This window comes from Fistularia commersonii, chromosome 10 (genome assembly GCF_037954325.1).
Source record: "Fistularia commersonii isolate RoL2024-O1a breed Wild chromosome 10, RoL_Fcom_v1.0, whole genome shotgun sequence".
NCBI lineage: Eukaryota > Metazoa > Chordata > Actinopteri > Syngnathiformes > Fistulariidae > Fistularia > Fistularia commersonii.
In genome coordinates this window covers 2,379,050-2,398,690 of record NC_141293.1, presented here as the reverse complement: position 1 = coordinate 2,398,690, position 19,641 = coordinate 2,379,050, and the positions used below count along the sequence as shown (strand labels likewise).

The 19,641-nt window shown below is 39.8% G+C and overlaps 2 gene segments (V, D, J or C); both read left to right on the top strand.

Annotated features, from left to right (window-relative positions):
* The first annotated feature begins 961 nt into the window (after window positions 1–961).
* LOC147230070 (immunoglobulin heavy variable 3-74-like) lies at window positions 962–1,437 on the top strand. The segment is given in 2 exon segments: window positions 962–1,013; window positions 1,103–1,437. Coding segments are annotated over 2 exon segments (378 nt in total).
* Window positions 1,438–10,894: 9,457 nt separating this feature from the next.
* On the top strand, window positions 10,895–11,596 carry LOC147230069 (immunoglobulin heavy variable 2-4-like). The segment is given in 2 exon segments: window positions 10,895–10,943; window positions 11,033–11,596. Coding segments are annotated over 2 exon segments (354 nt in total).
* Window positions 11,597–19,641: the final 8,045 nt, after the last annotated feature.

The following is a 19,641-nucleotide window of genomic DNA, read 5'->3' as shown; positions in this document are numbered from 1 at the left end:
TTTTATATTTGTATTGTCCAGGACTACAGATGGAAATTAGCTATGAGCTATAATCTTGTACAAACATCTCTGCCTCTGTGCTTAATTGTACACTGTCCTGATAAACTTCTAAACAAACAAACAAACAATAGTGACATCTGACAACACAGAGAGGTTGAAACTGGATTAAAACCTGCATGATAATCATTTTCTAAAGATACAGGATATTATTGTCTGAAAAATATGAATTTATAGACATGAAATTATTTCTCTGAAACTTAACTCATACCGAGATTTAAAATTCTGAAACATTAATTACATTACTGAATGTAAGTAATGTTTTCACAATTTTGTAAAGTAATTTTATTTTTATCTATCTATCTATCTATCTATCTATCTATCTATCTATCTATCTATCTATCTATCTATCTATCTATCTATCTATCTATCTATCTCAGAAAATCAGATTATGTGATAAAGGTCTTTATCTTCTGTAATAAAATTACAAAGACAAAAATTACTTTTTCATGATATTCTAATATTTTGAGATATAATTTTTGAGTTTTCTTAAGATGTAAGACATAATCAGCAATATTAAAATGATAAAAGTCTTGCAATATTTCAGTGGACTTGCAATGAATCCAGAATGTATGACATTTTTGTTTTTGTAAATGCGTTACAGAAGATAAAGAACTTTATCACAATATTCTAATTTTCAGACACAGTCCTGTATGTAGAATGTATATATATATATACTCTTTTCTGTCTCATTTTTTTCCACTTTACTCTTCATGCTTGCAACTTTGCTTCTGCTACCACAATTGCCCCTCGGGGACAAAAAGTGTCTCTGACTCCAAGCGTTTTGCAGAGTCTTCTCAAACTTTAGGTGATGCAAAAGGAGAAGAAGCCGCGCCCCTCTACTTGAACACTACATAAGCTTCATTCTGTCTACAACACACACATCATCTCTCCAGCAGCAGAGGCAGCGGCCATGACGGTTGTTGCAAGTATCCTCCTCTTGGGTCTCGTTTCAGGTGAGCGAAGGTGACGTCAGCTGGAGGTGACGAAGGGAGTTCTGGACGTGTCTTGTTATCTAAAGTGTGTGTGTGTGTGTGTGTTTCAGCTGTCCAGGGACAAACCCTCACCTCTTCGGATCCAGTGGTCAGCAGACCCGGAGAGTCGGTCACTCTGTCATGCAAAGTCAGCGGTCTTCCACTTGCTTGGCTGCACTGGATTCGTCAGAAAGCAGGGAAAGGCCCGGAATGGATCGGTCGCATCGACGCCGGAAGCGGCACCGTATTTGCCCGAACTCTCCAAGGGCAGTTTTCCATCAGCAAAGACACTTCCAGGAACGTAGTGTATCTGGAGAAGAAGCGTCTGATAGCAGAAGATTCAGCTGTCTACTACTGTGCAAGAGACACACAGACACATGAGGCCACAAGGTTGAACAAGAAGTGAAAAACACTCCGGTCTGTTTGAGAGTCAGTGAAGCACGTCAGGGATGTGTCAAGTACTTTGTCACACTGGAGAATTCCTAAAGTTTCCTTCTACTGTTGATGAACACTGTCAAATCAACAAAGAATATCAGAACAAACGTTCTTCTTCTTTCGGCTTTTCCCTTCAGGTATCAGCTTTCTCCATCTAACCCTATTCTCTGTATCCTCCTCTCTCACACCAACTACCTTCATATCTTCTCTCACTACGTCCATAAACCTTCTATTTGTGTCTTCCTCCAGACCTCTTGCCTGGCAGCTCCAATTCCAGCATCCGTCTACCAATATATTCTCTATCCCTCCTCTGTCCATGACCCAACCATCTCAGTCTGGCTTCTCTGACCTTCTCTCCAAAACATCTGACATGTGCTGTTCCTCTGATACTCATGTCTGATCCTCTCCATCCTGGTCACTCCCAGAGAGAACCTCAACATCTTCATCTCTGCAACCTCTAGTTCTGCCTGCTGTCTTTTGGTCATTGTAACAGTTTCTAGTCCAAACATCATCGCTGGTCTCACCACTGTCTTGTACACCTTTCCTTTTATTCTGGCTGAAAGTCTTCTATCACATAGTACCCCTGACACTTTTCTCCACCCATTCCAACCTGCTTGGACCCGTCTCTTCACCTCTTTTCCGCACTCTCCGTTGCTCTGGACTTTTGACCCCAAGTACCTGAAATCCTCCAGCTTCTTGATCTCCACTCCCTGTAGCCTCACCGTTCCACCCGAGTTCCTCTCACTCACACACATATATTCTGTTTGGCTGTGACTAACTTTCATTCCTCTCCTTTCCAGAGCATACCTCCACCTCTCTAGATTTTCCTCTACCTGTTTTCTGCTCTCACTACAGATCACAATGTCATCCCCAAACATCATGGTCCATGGGGATTCCTGTCTAACCTCATCTGTCAGCCTGTCCATCACCATTGCGAACAAGAAGGGGCTCAAAGCTGATCCCTGATGGAGTCCCACTTCCACCTTGAACTTCTCATTTCCCCTACAGCACACCGTACCAGTGTCTCACAGTGAGCATACATGTCCTGCACCAGTCTAACATACTTCTCTGCCACTCCAGACTTCCTCATACAATACCAGAGCTCCTCTCTTGGCACCCTGTCATATGCTTTTTCTAGGTCTTCAAAAACACAATGCAACTCCCTCTGACCTTCCCTGTACTTTTCCATTAGCATTCTCAACGCAAATACTGCATCTGTAGTACTCTTCCTAGGCATGAAGCCATACTGCTGTTCACAAATGCTGACTTCTGCTCTCAGTCTAGTTTCCACTACTCTTTCCCATAAACTTCATTGTAGGGCTCATCAACTTTATCCCTTTATCTTCCATTTGATATCATTGGACCTAAAGTGTCTGTAAAAGACAAAATGTGAAGATTTCAGGTTGAAAAGATAAAAACGCTGCATTCTTCCAAATGCAATTTATATGATACTTCATTCAGAAGGATCCGTGTTCCCTCTTGTGTGCGACGCAGAAGAACGAGCACCAGCAAGAACATGAATTCAGGTTCTTAATCAGCGGTTGCGGCTGTTGAACCTGCTGAAGAATAAGCCAAAAAAAAATAAACAAACAACCCACAAACATCTGATGGATATTTTCTGTGAAAACAATGTGACCTTTGAGGACCAACATGTGTAATGACAGGATGACCATAATATACACTATTTATTGATAAGGGAGTGAAAGGCAGCCATGAGGAAAGTGTTATTCAGAATTTGATCCTTAAATCCAGCGTTTGACTGGTCTTTCCATGAGTTATTGTTGAAGAAGATGATCTCTCATGGATCTGAAGTGTCCACTGCAGCATGGATCTTCATGAAAGCAGTGAAGATTATGATTCAATGCATGAAATCATCCAATTATTATATACATGTGCGAGTTTTGGCTCCTTTGTTTATAGTCAGCATGTTTTGTTTGTATGCAAAGTGTCCCTCCTTACTGGCCGATATAAACATGGGGCGTCTTGAAAAAGTCAGGAGAAGAGAAGTTCCCCTCAGGTCCTCTTCAGTAGCACCATGTTGTCTGTATCTCTGCTGCTGCTGCTGCTGCTGACTGCTGGATCCTGTGAGTATCACTGAGGCAGAGACACTGACAGTACCATCACGGCACACTGACTCTTATTCCTTCTACATTCAACATGGTTTCCTCCACAGGTGTCAAGGGTTACCAGTTGACACAGCCAGCCTCTGTGACTGTGCAGCCTGGTCGACCTCTGACCATCACCTGTCAGCTCTCCTATTCTATCAGCGACGGCTGGACAGCTTGGATCAGACAACCTGCAGGGAAAGGACTGGAGTGGATTGTCAGGACTGATGGAAGCTCCACATCCTGGAAAGATTCTTTTAAGAACAAGTTCAGTTTTGAAATAGATTCTTCCAGGACAAGAATAACTTTAAAAGGACAGAACCTGCAGCCTGCAGACAGTGCAGTGTATTACTGTGCCAGAGACCCACAATAACACAAACCACCTGCAGAGCTGAACAAAAACCCCTCTTGTAACATCTTAATCCACCAGAGGAGGAGCTCTCAGACCACTGCTGAGTCTTACTTCACTCTTTTGGGGAAGGATAAGAAACTTTATTGATCCCCAGAGGGGATATCCCTTTGTCACAGCAGCGTAACAGTCATAATGTCAACAAAAAGGAGAAAAATAGGAAAATAGATAGAAAGACTGAAGACAGCAAGACATCGACGAGTAAAAAGACATCAGACAACAACAGCGACAACATCAAGGATAACAATGGGCAACATCAAGGAAAAAAGAGGCTGAAAAATACACAGCCAGAACTAAACAATATAATTAGAGTGACAAAAATAAATAGCAATGAATAAAATAAAGAAATAAAAATAAGCAGGATGTGTGCGGGCCGGACCATAGACTGGTAGAAGTGTTGAGGAGCTACAGATGTCAAACGACCTCAGTCTCCCAAGGAAGAACATCCTGGTCTGACCCTTCCTGTCAGTGACGTGCGGTGAGGTTCAGTACATGCATACACACATGCATACATACAAACATATACAAAAACAAATAAACATACATAAATATACATTTATATGTGTGTATATATGTGTATTTATGTATGTATGATTGTATTTCTTTGTATACGTATGTATGCATTTGTGCATCTATGTATGTATGTGTGTGTGTATATGTGTTAGTAAGTTTGTATGTAAGTACATGCATAAGTATGTATATGTGTATTTATGAGTGTATATATGTATGCATGTATGTATGTAGAAATGTTTGTAAAGATGTTTGAATGTGTGTGTGTGTATAAGTACATTTGTATGTATGTATGTATGTATGAATTTAAGTGCCTATGTATGTTTGTATGTATATAGAACTGTAGTTCAATATGTATGTGTAAATGTAAATAGGTGCATAAATACTTATATATGTATGTATACATGTATGTATTTAGGTATGTAAGTATGTGCATAAGTATGTATGTGTGTAAGTATGTATGAATGTATGTAGGTGCATATATATATATATATATATATGAATGGGTACATGTATGCGTGTATATATATATATATATATATATATATATATATGTTATATATCCACACAGCAGCCTTTTTAAACACTATTTATTGATCTTATTGATAAGTGAGTGAAAGGAAACCATGAGGAAAGTGTTGATTCAGAATTTGATCCTTAAATCCAGTGTTTGACTGGTCTTTCCATGAGTTATTGTTGAAGAAGATGATCTCTCATGGATCTGAAGTGTCCACTGCAGCATGGATCTTCATGAAAGCAGTGAAGATTATGATTCAATGCATGAAATCATCCAATTATTATATACATGTGCGAGTTTTGGCTCCTTTGTTTATAGTCAGCATGTTTTGTTTGTATGCAAAGTGTCCCTCCTTACTGGCCGATATAAACATGGGGCGTCTTGAAAAAGTCAGGAGAAGAGAAGTTCCCCTCAGGTCCTCTTCAGTAGCACCATGTTGTCTGTATCTCTGCTGCTGCTGCTGCTGCTGACTGCTGGATCCTGTGAGTATCACTGAGGCAGAGACACTGACAGTACCATCACGGCACACTGACTCTTATTCCTTCTACATTCAACATGGTTTCCTCCACAGGTGTCAAGGGTGCACAGTTGACACAGCCAGCCTCTGTGACTGTGCAGCCTGGTCGACCTCTGACCATCACCTGTCAGCTCTCCTATCGTATCAGCAGCGGCTGGACAGCTTGGATCAGACAACGTGCAGGGAAAGGACTGGAGTGGATTGTCACAACTGATGGGGACACCACACACTGGAAAGATTCTTTCAAGAACAAGTTCAATTTTGAAATAGATTCTTCCAGGACAAGAATAACTTTAAAAGGACAGAACCTGCAGCCTGCAGACAGTGCAGTGTATTACTGTGCTAAAGACCCACAATAACACAAACCACCTGTAAAGCTGAACAAAAACCCCTCTTGTAACATCTTAATCCACCAGAGGAGGAGCTCTCAGACCATTTCAGAACACTTTCATATGATGAGAAAAATCTCTTTTTGAACACAGTCCACACTGACAGACAGCAGCGTTGGCTTTAGGGTTGGACCTTCTAAATTCTCAATTGTTTTAAAGGCTGGAGGGATTTTATTCTTTCTTGGCAAATTCAAGTTCTTTCCCAGTTAAACACAGTTAAATACAAATACATACATTTCCAATCTCCTTTAGTTAATTTTCTTTTGTGCTGATACAAACATGAGCTATAAAAATCTATTTTTCATCAATCCTGAAATAACTGTTTGCCTTTGGTTCTTACTGTTATTTTCAACATTTTGTGGAAATAGAAAAGTACGCTCCTCTCCAAGTTATTCTAAGTGACTCAACTGGTAAAAAAAAAAAAACTTTTTTTTTTTTTTGTCAGAATGTTAAATCTTGATAAAACTACTTTTTACCCAGATTCCACATTCTGACAAAAATGAATTCAAAGAAGTGTTGACATTTTTTCATTCTGATTTGTGATTGGGTATTTTTCTCGATCAGGTCACCTGCTCTATTTCACACAGCTTCTTTCCTTCTTCCCATCATTTCAATGGGAAATAAATGAACATTGTGGTGTGCAAACAGAAAAGTGAGCTCCTCTTGTAGTGAACTTACAAGTCACTAGTAAGTAGCTTCATGGTAACAGTGCCAAGGCTTTTCCTGCGATCTCACCTGTCATGATTACTGATATAGACTTGATGATAGCAGAGAAATGAATGGTTCATTGTGGGTGTTTATCTGGGAGAGACTCCGTCCAAGCATGTGAGAGGCAAAGTGGGAAAAGACAAAAAGATGAATTTGTTCGACGTGTCAGACGTTGACTAAAAAAAGAGTCGCGTTTGAATCCAGATGAGGAGCTTTCAGACCATTTCAGAACTGTTTCTTATGATAAGAAAAATCTCTTTTTGAATGCAGTCCACAGTGATAAATATTGATTTCTTAGAGTTTGGACTTTCTAATGTCCAGATGATGTGACTGCGCTGATGCTTGAGCTGCCCCAGATCAGGTTAGACACCAAGTTAGGCTATGCAGTGTGTGTGTGTGTGTGTGTACGTTTGTGTACGTTTGTGTTTGACTTTGACAAAACAAAACAAAAAAAAACTCACTAACCCAAGCTTACTGTTCTGTATATTTCCTGTGTATCTTGTATTTGCAAGTGTTATTTGCAGTCCTTATGTTTTCTATTGTAAGTCGCTTTGGATAAAAGCGTCTGCCAAATGTAATGTAATGATGTTGGTGGTTTGATCTTTCCATAAACAATGTGCAAAGTCCAGATGCATCTTAGTCTCTAAGCTACAGGTAAGAAATCTTTGAAATTTGGATAGACTCCTATCAAACCAATATATCAACAATTTAGTGTTTTATAAAGTTCTCAAACATTTTTACACATTTGATTGGATTGTTTTCTTGATCAGGACACCTTCTCCATCTTCACACAGCATCTTTGATTCTTCCTTATACTTTTTATCGACCATTTTAGGATTATTTTTTTTCACAATTTTCCCACTAATACCCGTCTTTCACTGGATATTTTTATTTCATTTTCTTCAAAGTTTTTAATTCAAAATCAATACCAAAGCTTGCTGATGTGTAATTCTCTATCATATTCAGCCACACACTCAAACTATCTGTGCATTAGTTCATCTGCTCTTTTGCTGATAGAGACAACAAATGTGTGTATGTGTGTGTGCGTGTGTGTGTGTGTGAGTGTGAGTGTGTGTGTGTGTGCAGCTCCTTCCACCTCAGTCTTTCACCAGTGAGTGTGATGGAGCAGGAGAATGATTTCAGCTGGGGTGCAATGCACACCTGCGGATCATGAGGCCTCGTCAGGCTGAGCTTAAGGAGGAGCTCGCTGCCGCCCCTTCAGGGATAGATGCTTGTCTTGAGTGGGTACTGCCACACAGACCCCTCTCTTGGAGTCCATCTTGCCCTTCCTGGTGGATCTTCATCCCCAAAGTAAGAGCCGTTTTTTGTTCCCGAGTCCTGAATTTGCCTCTTTTCCCCCCAACCTGGCTCCTCCTTTGTCGGCGTATGCTAGCCGGTTTCCTGGCTCCTGCACTGCCATCCAGTCATCCCCCTTGCAAAATAAACCCCCTTAAAGCACTTTACTTCCTGAGTGTCTTTGTGTTTAGTTCAGGCATCACTTCTTGAGTCCATGACACTTTCTGTTTATGACTAGTTTCAGTAAATGTTCTCCTTTCTGACTTCTGGTTGCAGCACTAACAAGGTGCAGATAGCCATAAGTTAATGAATACTTGAATGAATTGAGTAAACTTTTTTTGAAAACAAATACTAGTGATGCATGTCTAAATGAGAAAGAGGATTTAAAATTATTTCATGTTGTTTGTTGAATGAAAGTAGTGAACACTAGACTGCAAAAGAAGTCCGCATTTGTGAACAGCAGTATGGCTTCATGCCAAGAAAGAGTACAACAGATGCGGTATTTTCTTTGAAAATGCTAATAGGAAGTACAGAAAAGGCCAGAGAGAGCTGAATTGTGTTTTTGTAGACCTAGAAAAAGCATAGGACAGGGTGCCAAGAGAGGAACTATGGAATTGTATGAGGAAATCTGGAGTGGCAGAAAAGTATGTTAGACTGGTGCAGGACATGTATGCTAACTGTGAGACACTGGTACGGTGTGCTGTAGGGGAAATGAGAAGTTCAAGGTGGAGGTGGGACTCCATCAGGGATCAGCTCTGAGCCCCTTCTGGTTTGCAGTGTTGATGCACGGTCTGACAGATGAGGTTGGAAAAGAATCTCCATGGACCATGAGGTTTGACATTGTGATCTGTTGTGAGAGCAGGGAACAGATTCAGGTCAAGATCAAGAAGCTGGAGGATTTCAGGTACTTGTGGTCAACAGTCCAGAGCAACGGAGAGTGTGGAAAAGAGGTGAAGAGATGGGTCCAAGCAGGTTGGAATGGGTGGAGAAAAGTGTCAGGGGTACGAAGAGATAGAAGACTATCGGCCAGAATAAAAGGAAAGGTGTACAAGACAGTGGTGAGACCAGCGATGATGTTTGGACTAGAAACTGTTACAATGACCAAAAGACAGCAGGCAGAACTAGAGGTTGCAGAGATGAGGATGCTAAGGCGATCTTTGGGAGTGACCAGGATGGAGAGGATCAGACATGAGTATCAGAGGAACAACACATCATGTAAGATGTTTTGGACAGAAGGTCAGAAAAGCCAGACTGAGATGGTTGGGTCATGGAGAGAGGAGAGATAGTGAATATATTGGTAGACGGATGCTGGAATTGGAGCTGCCAGGCAAGAGGTCTGGAGGACGACACAAAGAGAAGATTTATGGACGTAGTGAGAGAGGAGGATAGAGAGAATAGGGTTACATCAGGGTTGTCTTGACAACGATTTATTTTTTTCAAATTAAATGCAATTCAAGAATGTTCCGCTAGGGGGCGCACTATTTTGGTCAGAGTAGACGGTAATCTGCGTCACTGAGACGGACCAATCAGCAGACGTTATCAATGCACCACCTGCTGCTTGTTATGACGTTTTTTCTACCCTGTTCTCCACCTCCCCGCTACGCCCTCATTAGCCAAAATGTCGTTATCAAAATAGAGAAAAGTAGTTAAAGAGTGTAGAATTGTCAAAGAAAAATGGACTACGTCCTATTTATTTACGGAGACGCACGGGAAACCTTCGTGCTCGGCGTGTTTGCAACAAGTTCCGGTATTTAAAGAATATTATATACGGCGCCACTACGAGACTCAGAGTGAAAAATATGACAGCTTGCAAAGAAACAGAAGAGATAAGATCAACCAATAACTGGCAGGTCTGAGGAAACAGCGTCCACTTTCACCCAGAGCCGAGAAATCAGAGAAGCAGCGGTAAAAGCCAGCTAGCTAATTGCTAGCGAATATGTGCAATTTAAAGTTAAGTCACCAGCTTCACTACAAACTAGTATGGTGGAATTCTACTGTTCATGCAACTCCATGCATTTTCAGTATGTATTGTATGTGTATTTATGTTTCATGGATGAAGTTTACACATTTACAGGACAGGTGAATACTTTCTTCCTTACACATTTAATAGCACTCTTTTTAGTTTGTAAGGTGAAGGCAGGGATTCAATTCAGATTTTATATGCACATGTGTAAATGGTTATAAGTCTCATTTAATCTTTAAAGTGCATTACTATATTTTTCAATACTAATTACTTGTTAAAGTTTTGTGCCTTTGTACGATCAGTGGGATCTCATGATCACATGATTGCAATGCAAACATGTGAATGATAGAAGTAAATTTCACTTTTGTCTAAGGAAATATGAGGTGTTTCATGAAATGTTTTGTAAAGGGATTGTTCATGAAATTCCAAGATTTTCCTAATGTTCTTGTACTTCTTTACACCAAAACAGAGGAAGGACATGATATTTTGGTTATTTATTGCTGAGTATGCCATTATTTTAACGGTCCGGCCCACTTGACATCTACCTTGGCCGTATGTGAGAAATGAGTTTGACACCCCTGGTTTAAATCAATGGCAGAAAAAAAATAATTTGTTTCTTTAAGGGAACCAGGGGTTGAAAGTGAAACTCATTTATATGTCTATTCATTTGGTTTTGTGTAGTTAATGTTAGCTTTGTAAATGTCTACATGGTACCCAATAGTAATTACTTTACCACCTATTTAAATTCTTTGGATAAACAATCTGGCATTCAAACTAACTATAGGTGTGTGGTTTCTCTTTATCTTGAACACATTAACTGCTCTTCCTCCAAATCCAGTCCTGGTCCAAACCCATATTATATTTGTAGTAAGTGCTCTTTTTGACTCCTTTGTTTATAGTCAGCATGTTTTGTTTGTATGCAAAGTGTCCCTCCTTACTGGCCGATATAAACATGGGGCGTCTTGAAAAAGTCAGGAGAAGAGAAGTTCCCCTCAGGTCCTCTTCAGTAGCACCATGTTGTCTGTATCTCTGCTGCTGCTGCTGCTGCTGACTGCTGGATCCTGTGAGTATCACTGAGGCAGAGACACTGACAGTACCATCACGGCACACTGACTCTTATTCCTTCTACATTCAACATGGTTTCCTCCACAGGTGTCAAGGGTTACCAGTTGACACAGCCAGCCTCTGTGACTGTGCAGCCTGGTCGACCTCTGACCATCACCTGTCAGGTCTCCTATTCTGTTAGCACCTTCTACACAGCTTGGATCAGACAACCTGCAGGGAAAGGACTGGAGTGGATTGTCACGACTGATGGGGACGACACCTTCTGGAAAGATTCATTGAAGAACAAGTTCAGTGTTGAAATAGATTCTTCCGACACAAGAATAACTTTAAAAGGACAGAACCTGCAGCCTGCAGACAGTGCAGTGTATTACTGTGCCAGTGACCCACAATAACACAAACCACCTGCAGAGCTGAACAAAAACCCCTCTTGTAACATCTTAATCCACCAGAGGAGGAGCTCTCAGACCAAGGCTGAGTCTTACTTCACTCTTTTGGGGAAGGATAAGAAACTTTATTGATCCCCAGAGGGGATATCCCTTTGTCACAGCAGCGTAACAGTCAGAATGTCAACAAAAAGGAGAAAAATAGGAATATAGATAGAAAGACTGAAGATAGCAAGACATCGACGAGTAAATAGACATCAGACAACAACAGCAACAACATCAAGGATAGCAATGGGCAACATCAAGGAAAAAAGAGGCTGAAAAATACACAACCAGAACTAAACAATATAATTAGAGTGACAAAAATAAATAGCAATGAATAAAATAAAGAAATAAAGAAATAAAAATAAGCAGGATGTGTGCGGGCCGGACAGTAAACTGGACTGGACTGTTAACACCAACGCCATCTTCAAGAAGGGTCAGAGCCGCCTGTTCCTCCTCAGATCTTTCAACATCTGCAGGACCATGCTGCAGATGTTCTACCACTCGATGGTGTCCAGCATCATCTTCTACGCTGTTGTGTGCTGGGGCAGCAGGCTCAAGACAGCTGCACTGAACGCCACAGGAGGTCTTTCCTCCCTGAGGCGATCAGACTTTTTAATTCCTCTCCATTCAGCCGCCGGCAACCATAAAAACCTATCTTTAACCTAAAAAAAAAACAAAAACTGTGCAATATTTCATTTCACTGTGCAATATTCAGAACTGTGCAATATTTCATTTCATAACAGCTACACTGCAATTTTTCCTTTTATCATACTATTGTGCACTCCTTACCTCACTTGTTACTAAGACACTTATAGTTTTATCATTGTTTACTGAGACACTTTATAGTTTCACTGAGACACTTTATAGTTTATAGTTTATTTTTATTTCTAATTCTGCCTTTTTCTTTTTATTATTACTGTTATATTTTGTGTAACTCTGGCACAACAATTTCCTTCGGGATTAATAAAGTTGTTCTTATCTTATCATAGACTGGTAGAAGTGTTGAGGAGCTACAGATGTCAAACGACCTCAGTCTCCCAAGGAAGAACATCCTGGTCTGACCCTTCCTGTCAGTGACGTGCGGTGAGGTTCAGTACATGCATACACACATACATACATACATACATAGACAAAAACAAATAAACATACATATATATACATTTATATGTGTGTATATATGTGTATTTATGTATGTATGATTGTATTTCTTTGTATACGTATGTATGCATTTGTGCATCTATGTATGTATGTATGTGTGTATATGTGTTAGTAAGTTTGTATGTAAGTATGTGCATAAGTATGTATGTGTGTATGTATGTATGAATTTATGTAGGTGCATATGTACATATATGAATGTGTACATGTATGTATATATATATGCATTTATGTATGTATGTGTGTATGTTTTAGTATATGTAAGTACATATGCGTGTATCTGTGTTTGTATGTGTGTGTATGTATATGTATAAGTACGTTTGTGTGTATGAATGTAAGTACATGCATAAGTATGTATATGTGTATTTATGAGTGTATATATGTATGCGTGTATGTATGTAGAAATGTTTGTAAATATGTTTGAATGTGTGTAGAAATGTAAATATAAGCATAAGTAGTTTCATAATTACCTATATGTATGTATACAGGTATATAGAGGTATATGTGTATGTATACGTATACGTGTATGCGTGTATGTATGTATGTATGTGTGTTTGTGTGTCTGTGTGTGTGTATAAGTACATTTGTATGTATGTATGAATTTAAGTGCCTATGTATGTTTGTATGTATAGAGAACTGTAGTTCAATATGTATGTATAAATGTAAGTAGGTGCATAAGTATGTATGTGTGTAAGTATGTATGAATGTATGTAGGTGCATTTATATATATATATGAATGGGTACATGTATGCATATATATATATATATATATATATATATATATATGTTATATATCCACACAGCAGCCTTTTTAAACACTATTTATTGATCTTATTGATAAGTGAGTGAAAGGAAACCATGAGGAAAGTGTTGATTCAGAATTTGATCCTTAAATCCAGTGTTTGACTGGTCTTTCCATGAGTTATTGTTGAAGAAGATGATCTCTCATGGATCTGAAGTGTCCACTGCAGCATGGATCTTCATGAAAGCAGTGAAGATAATGATTTAATGCATGCAATCATCCAATTATTATATACATGTGCGAGTTTTGGCTCCTTTGTTTATAGTCAGCATGTTTTGTTTGTATGCAAAGTGTCCCTCCTTACTGGCCGATATAAACACGGGGCGTCTTGAAAAAGTCAGGAGAAGAGAAGTTCCCCTCAGGTCCTCTTCAGTAGCACCATGTTGTCTGTATCTCTGCTGCTGCTGCTGCTGCTGACTGCTGGATCCTGTGAGTATCACTGAGGCAGAGACACTGACAGTACCATCACGGCACACTGACTCTTATTCCTTCTCCATTCAACATGGTTTCCTCCACAGGTGTCAAGGGTGAACAGTTGACACAGCCAGCCTCTGTGACTGTGCAGTCTGGTCGACCTCTGACCATCACCTGTCAGGTCTCCTATTCTGTTAGCGAGGACTACACAGCTTGGATCAGACAACCTGCAGGGAAAGGACTGGAGTGGATTGTCAGTGGTGCTCGTAGGTCCACAACATACTGGAAAGATTCACTGAAGAACCAGTTCAATATTGAAGTCGATTCTTCCAGTAACATTGTGACTTTAAAAGGACAGAACATGCAGCCTGCAGACAGTGCAGTGTATTACTGTGCCAGTGACCCACAATAACACAAACCACCTGCAGAGCTGAACAAAAACCCCTCTTGTAACATCTTAATCCACCAGAGGAGGAGCTCTCAGACCATTTCAGAACACTTTCATTTGATAAGAAAAAATCTCTTTTTGAATGCAGGCCACAGTGACAGACAGCAGCGTTGGCTTTAGGGTTGGACCTTCTAAATTCTCAATTGTTTTAAAGGCTGGAGGGATTTTATTCTTTCTTGGCAAATTCAAGTTCTTTCCCAGTTAAACACAGTTAAATACAAATAAATACATTTCCAATCTCCTTTAGTTAATTTTCTTTTGTGCTGATACAAACATGAGCTATAAAAATCTATTTTTCATCAATCCTGAAATAACTGTTTGCTTTTGGTTCTTACTGTTATTTTCAACATTTTGTGGAAATAGAAAAGTACGCTCCTCTCCAAGTTATTCTAAGTGACTCAACTGGTAAAAAAAAAAAAACTGTTTTTTTTTTTTTGTCAGAATGTTAAATCTTGATAAAACTACTTTTTACCCAGATTCCACATTCTGACAAAAATGAATTCAAAGAAGTGTTGACATTTTTTCATTCTGATTTGTGATTGGGTATTTTTCTCGATCAGGTCACCTGCTCTATTTCACACAGCTTCTTTCCTTCTTCCCATTATTTCAATGGGAAATAAATGAACATTGTGGTGTGCAAACAGAAAAGTGAGCTCCTCTTGTAGTGAACTCACAAGTCACTAGTAAGTAGCTTCATGGTAACAGTGCCAAGGCTTTTCCTGCGATCTCACCTGTCATGATTACTGATATAGACTTGATGATAGCAGAGAAATGAATGGTTCATTGTGGGTGTTTATCTGGGAGAGACTCCCTCCAAGCATGTGAGAGGCAAAGTGGGAAAAGACAAAAAGATGAATTTGTTCGACGTGTCAGACGTTGACTAAAAAAAGAGTCGCGTTTGAATCCAGAGGAGGAGCTCTCAGACCATTTCAGAACTGTTTCTTATGATAAGAAAAATCTCTCTTTGAATGCAGTCCACAGTGATAAATATTGATTTCTTAGAGTTTGGACTTTCTAATGTCCAGATGATGTGACTGCGCTGATGCTTGAGCTGCCCCAGATCAGGTTAGACACCAAGTTAGGCTATGCAGTGTGTGTGTGTACGTTTGTGTACGACTTTGTCAAAAAAACAAAAAAAATAACTCACTAACCCAAGCTTACTGTTCTGTATATTTCCTGTGTATCTTGTATTTGCAAGATTTATTTGCAGTCCTTATGTTTTCTATTGTAAGTCGCTTTGGATAAAAGCGTCTGCCAAATGTAATGTAATGATGTTGGTGGTTTGATCTTTCCATAAACAATTTGCAAAGTCCAGATGCATCTTAGTCTCTAAGCTACAGGTAAGAAATCTTTGAAATTTGGATAGACTCCTATCAAACCAATATATCAACAATTTAGTGTTTTATAAAGTTCTCAAACATTTTTACACATTTGATTGGATTGTTTTCTTGATCAGGTCACCTTCTCCATCTTCACACAGCATCTTTGATTCTTCCTTATACTTTTTATCGACCATTTTAGGATTATTTTTTTTTACAATTTTCCCACTAATACCCGTCTTTCACTGGATATTTTTATTTTCTTCAAAGTTTTTAATTCAAAATCAATACCAAAGCTTGCTGACATGTAATTCTCTATCATATTTCAGCCACACACTCAAACTATCTGTGCATTAGTTCATCTTCTCTTTTGCTGATAGAGACAACGTGTGTGTGTGTGTGTGTGTGTGTGTGTGTGTGTGTGTGTGTGTGTGTGTGTGTGTGTGTGTGTGTGTGTGTGTGTGTGTGTGTGTGTGTGTGTGTGTGTGTGTGTGTGTGTGTGTGTGTGTGTGTGTGTGTGTGTGTGTGTGTGTGTGTGTGTGTGTGTGTGTGTGTGTGTGTGTGCAGCTCCTTCCACCTCAGTCTTTCACCAGTGAGTGTGATGGAGCAGGAGAATGATTTCAGCTGGGGTGCAATGCACACCTGCGGATCATGAGGCCTCGTCAGGCTGAGCTTAAGGAGGAGCTCGCTGCCGCCCCTTCAGGGATAGATGCTTGTCTTGAGTGGGTACTGCCACACAGACCCCTCTCTTGGAGTCCACCTTGCCCTTCCTGGTGGATCTTCATCCCCAAAGTAAGAGCCGTTTTTGTTCCCGAGTCCTGAATTTGCCTCTTTTCCCCTCAACCTGGCTCCTTCTTTGCCGGCATATGCTAGCCGGTTTCCTGGCTCCTGCACTGCAATCCATTCATCCCCCTTGCAAAATAAACCCCCTTAAAGCACTTTACTTCCTGAGTGTCTTTGTGTTTAGTTCAGGCATCACTTCTTGAGTCCATGACACTTTCTGTTTATGACTAATTTCAGTAAATGTTCTCCTTTCTGACTTCTGGTTGCAGCACTAACAAGGTGCAGATAGCCATAAGTTCATGAATACTTGAATGAATTGAGTAAACTTTTTTTGAAAACAAATACTAGTGATTTATTTCTAAATGAGAAATAGGATTTAAAATTATTTCATGTTTGTTGAATGAAAGTAGTGAACACTAGACTGCAAAAGAAGTCCGCATTTGTGAACAGCAGTATGGCTTCATGCCAAGAAAGAGTACAACAGATGCAGTATTTTCTTTGAAAATGCTAATAGGAAGTACAGAAAAGGCCAGAGAGAGCTGAATTGTGTTTTTTAGCCCTAGAAAAAGCATAGGACAGGGTGCCAAGAGAGGAACGCTGGAATTGTATGAGGAAATCTGGAGTGGCAGAAAAGTATGTTAGACTGGTGCAGGACATGTATGCTAACTATGAGACATTGGTGCGGTGTACTGTAGGGGAAATGAGAAGTTCAAGGTGGAGGTGAGACTCCATCAGGGATCAGCTCTGAGCCCCTTCTGGTTTGCAGTGTTGATGCACGGTCTGACAGATGAGATTGGACGAGAATCTCCATGGACCATGAGGTTTGACATTGTGATCTGTTGTGAGAGCAGGGAACAGATTCAGGTCAAGATCAAGAAGCTGGAGGATTTCAGGTACTTGTGGTCAACAGTCCAGAGCAACGGAGAGTGTGGAAAAGAGGTGAAGAGACGTGTCCAAGCAGGTTGGAATGGGTGGAGAAAAGTGTCAGGGGTACGAAGAGATAGAAGACTATTGGCCAGAATAAAAGGAAAGGTGTACAAGACAGTGGTGAGACCAGCGATGATGTTTGGACTAGAAACTGTTACAATGACCAAAAGACAGCAGGCAGAACTAGAGGTTGCAGAGATGAGGATGCTAAGGCTCTCTTTGGGAGTGACCAGGATGGAGAGGATCAGACATGAGTATCAGAGGAACAACACATCATGTAAGATGTTTTGGACAGAAGGTCAGAGAAGCCAGACTGAGATGGTTGGGTCATGGACAGAGGAGAGATAGTGAATATATTGGTAGACGGATGCTGGAATTGGAGCTGCCAGGCAAGAGGTCTGGAGGACGACACAAAGAGAAGATTTATGGATGTAGTGAGAGAGGAGGATAGAGAGAATAGGGTTACATGGAGTAGGTTGATTCGCTGTGAAGACCCCTGAAGGGAAAAGCTGAAAGAAGATGATCTTAAGTCTGATTGCAATTGAAGGTGTTCATTTTCTATTGGGTTAATTAAGATACTTCATGTAACTTTCCTGTGGTAAACTCGAGTTACCATAGTTGTAATAACCTGCGAGTAGGAAGGTAATACTGACACTGGATTTCTTTACACTAAAATAGGTCTGTATTGATTTAAAAGAAAGAAGGACTAGTAAAAGCAAAATAACTTACCGCTTAAACATTTAAAAGTAGGAACTGACTAAGAAGCTATGATGGAGAAAGACTGGAAACAGAATTTAAATAGAGCTCAAATCAGAAACTGAAAGTAAATAAGTTTAAATCAGGGGTGTCAAACATGCGGCCCGCAAAGGGGTTCGACCAGGCCCGCAGGATACCTTTGAAAGTGAAAAAATGCATAAAAGACAAGGATTTAATTTTTTTAATTAAACGCAATTCAAGAATGTTCCGCTAGGAGGCGCACTATTTTGGTCAGAGTAGACGGTAATCTGCGTCACTGAGACGGACCAATCAGCAGACGTTATCAATGCACCACCTGCTGCTTGTTATGACGTTTTTTCTACCCTGTTCTCCACCTCCCCGCTACGCCCTCATTAGCCAAAATGTCGTTATCAAAATAGAGAAAAGTAGTTAAAGAGTGTAGAATTTTCAAAGAAAAATGGACTACTTCCTATTTATTTACGGAGACGCACGGGAAACCTTCGTGCTCGGCGTGTTTGAAACAAGTTTCGGTATTTAAGGAATATAATATTCGGCGCCACTACGAGAATCAGAGTGAAAAATATGACAGCTTGCAAAGAAACAGAAGAGATAAGATCAACCAATAACTGGCAGGTCTGAGGAAACAGCGTCCACTTTCACCCAGAGCCGAGAAATCAGAGAAGCAGCGGTAAAAGCCAGCTAGCTAATTGCTAGCGAATATGTGCAATCTAATTTTAGTCACCAGCTTCACTACAAACTAGTATGGTGGAATTCTACTGTTCATGCAACTCCATACATTTTCAGTGTGTATTGTTTGTGTTTGCATGTTTCATGGATGTAGTTTACACATTTACAGGACAGGTGAAGACTTTCTTCCTTACTCATTTAATAGCACCCTTTTTAGTTTGTAAGGTGGAGGCAGAGATTCAATTTAGATTTTATATGCAAATGTGTAAATGGTTATAAGTCTCATTTAATCTTTAAAGTGCATTACTATATTTTTCAATACCAATTACTTGTTAAAGTTTTGTGCCTTTGTACGATCAGTGGGATCACATGATCACATGATTGCAATGCAAACATGTGAATGATAGAAGTAAATTTCACTTTTGTCGAAGGAAATATGAGGTGTTTCATGAAATGTTTTGTAAAGGGATTGTTCATGAAATTCCAAGATTTTCCGAATGTTCTTGTACTTCTTTACACCAAAACAGAGGAAGGACATGATATTTTGGTTATTTATTGCTGAGTATGCCATTATTTTAACGGTCCGGCCCACTTGACATCTACCTTGGCCGTATGTGAGAAATGAGTTTGACACCCCTGGTTTAAATCAATGGAAGAAAAAAAATCATTTGTTTCTTTAAGGGAACCAGGGGTTGAAAGTGAAACTCATTTGTATGTCTATTCATTTGGTTTTGTGTAGTTAATGTTAGCTTTGTAAATGTCTACATGGTACCCAATTGTAATTACTTTTTCCACCTATTTAAATTCTTTGGATAAACAATCTGGCATTCAAACTAACTATAGGTGTGTGGTTTCTCTTTATCTTGAACACATTAACTGCTCTTCCTCCAAATCCAGTCCTGGTCCAAACCCATATTATATTTGTAGTAAGTGCTCCTTTTGACTCCTTTGTTTATAGTCAGCATGTTTTGTTTGTATGCAAAGTGTCCCTCCTTACTGGCCAATATAAACATGGG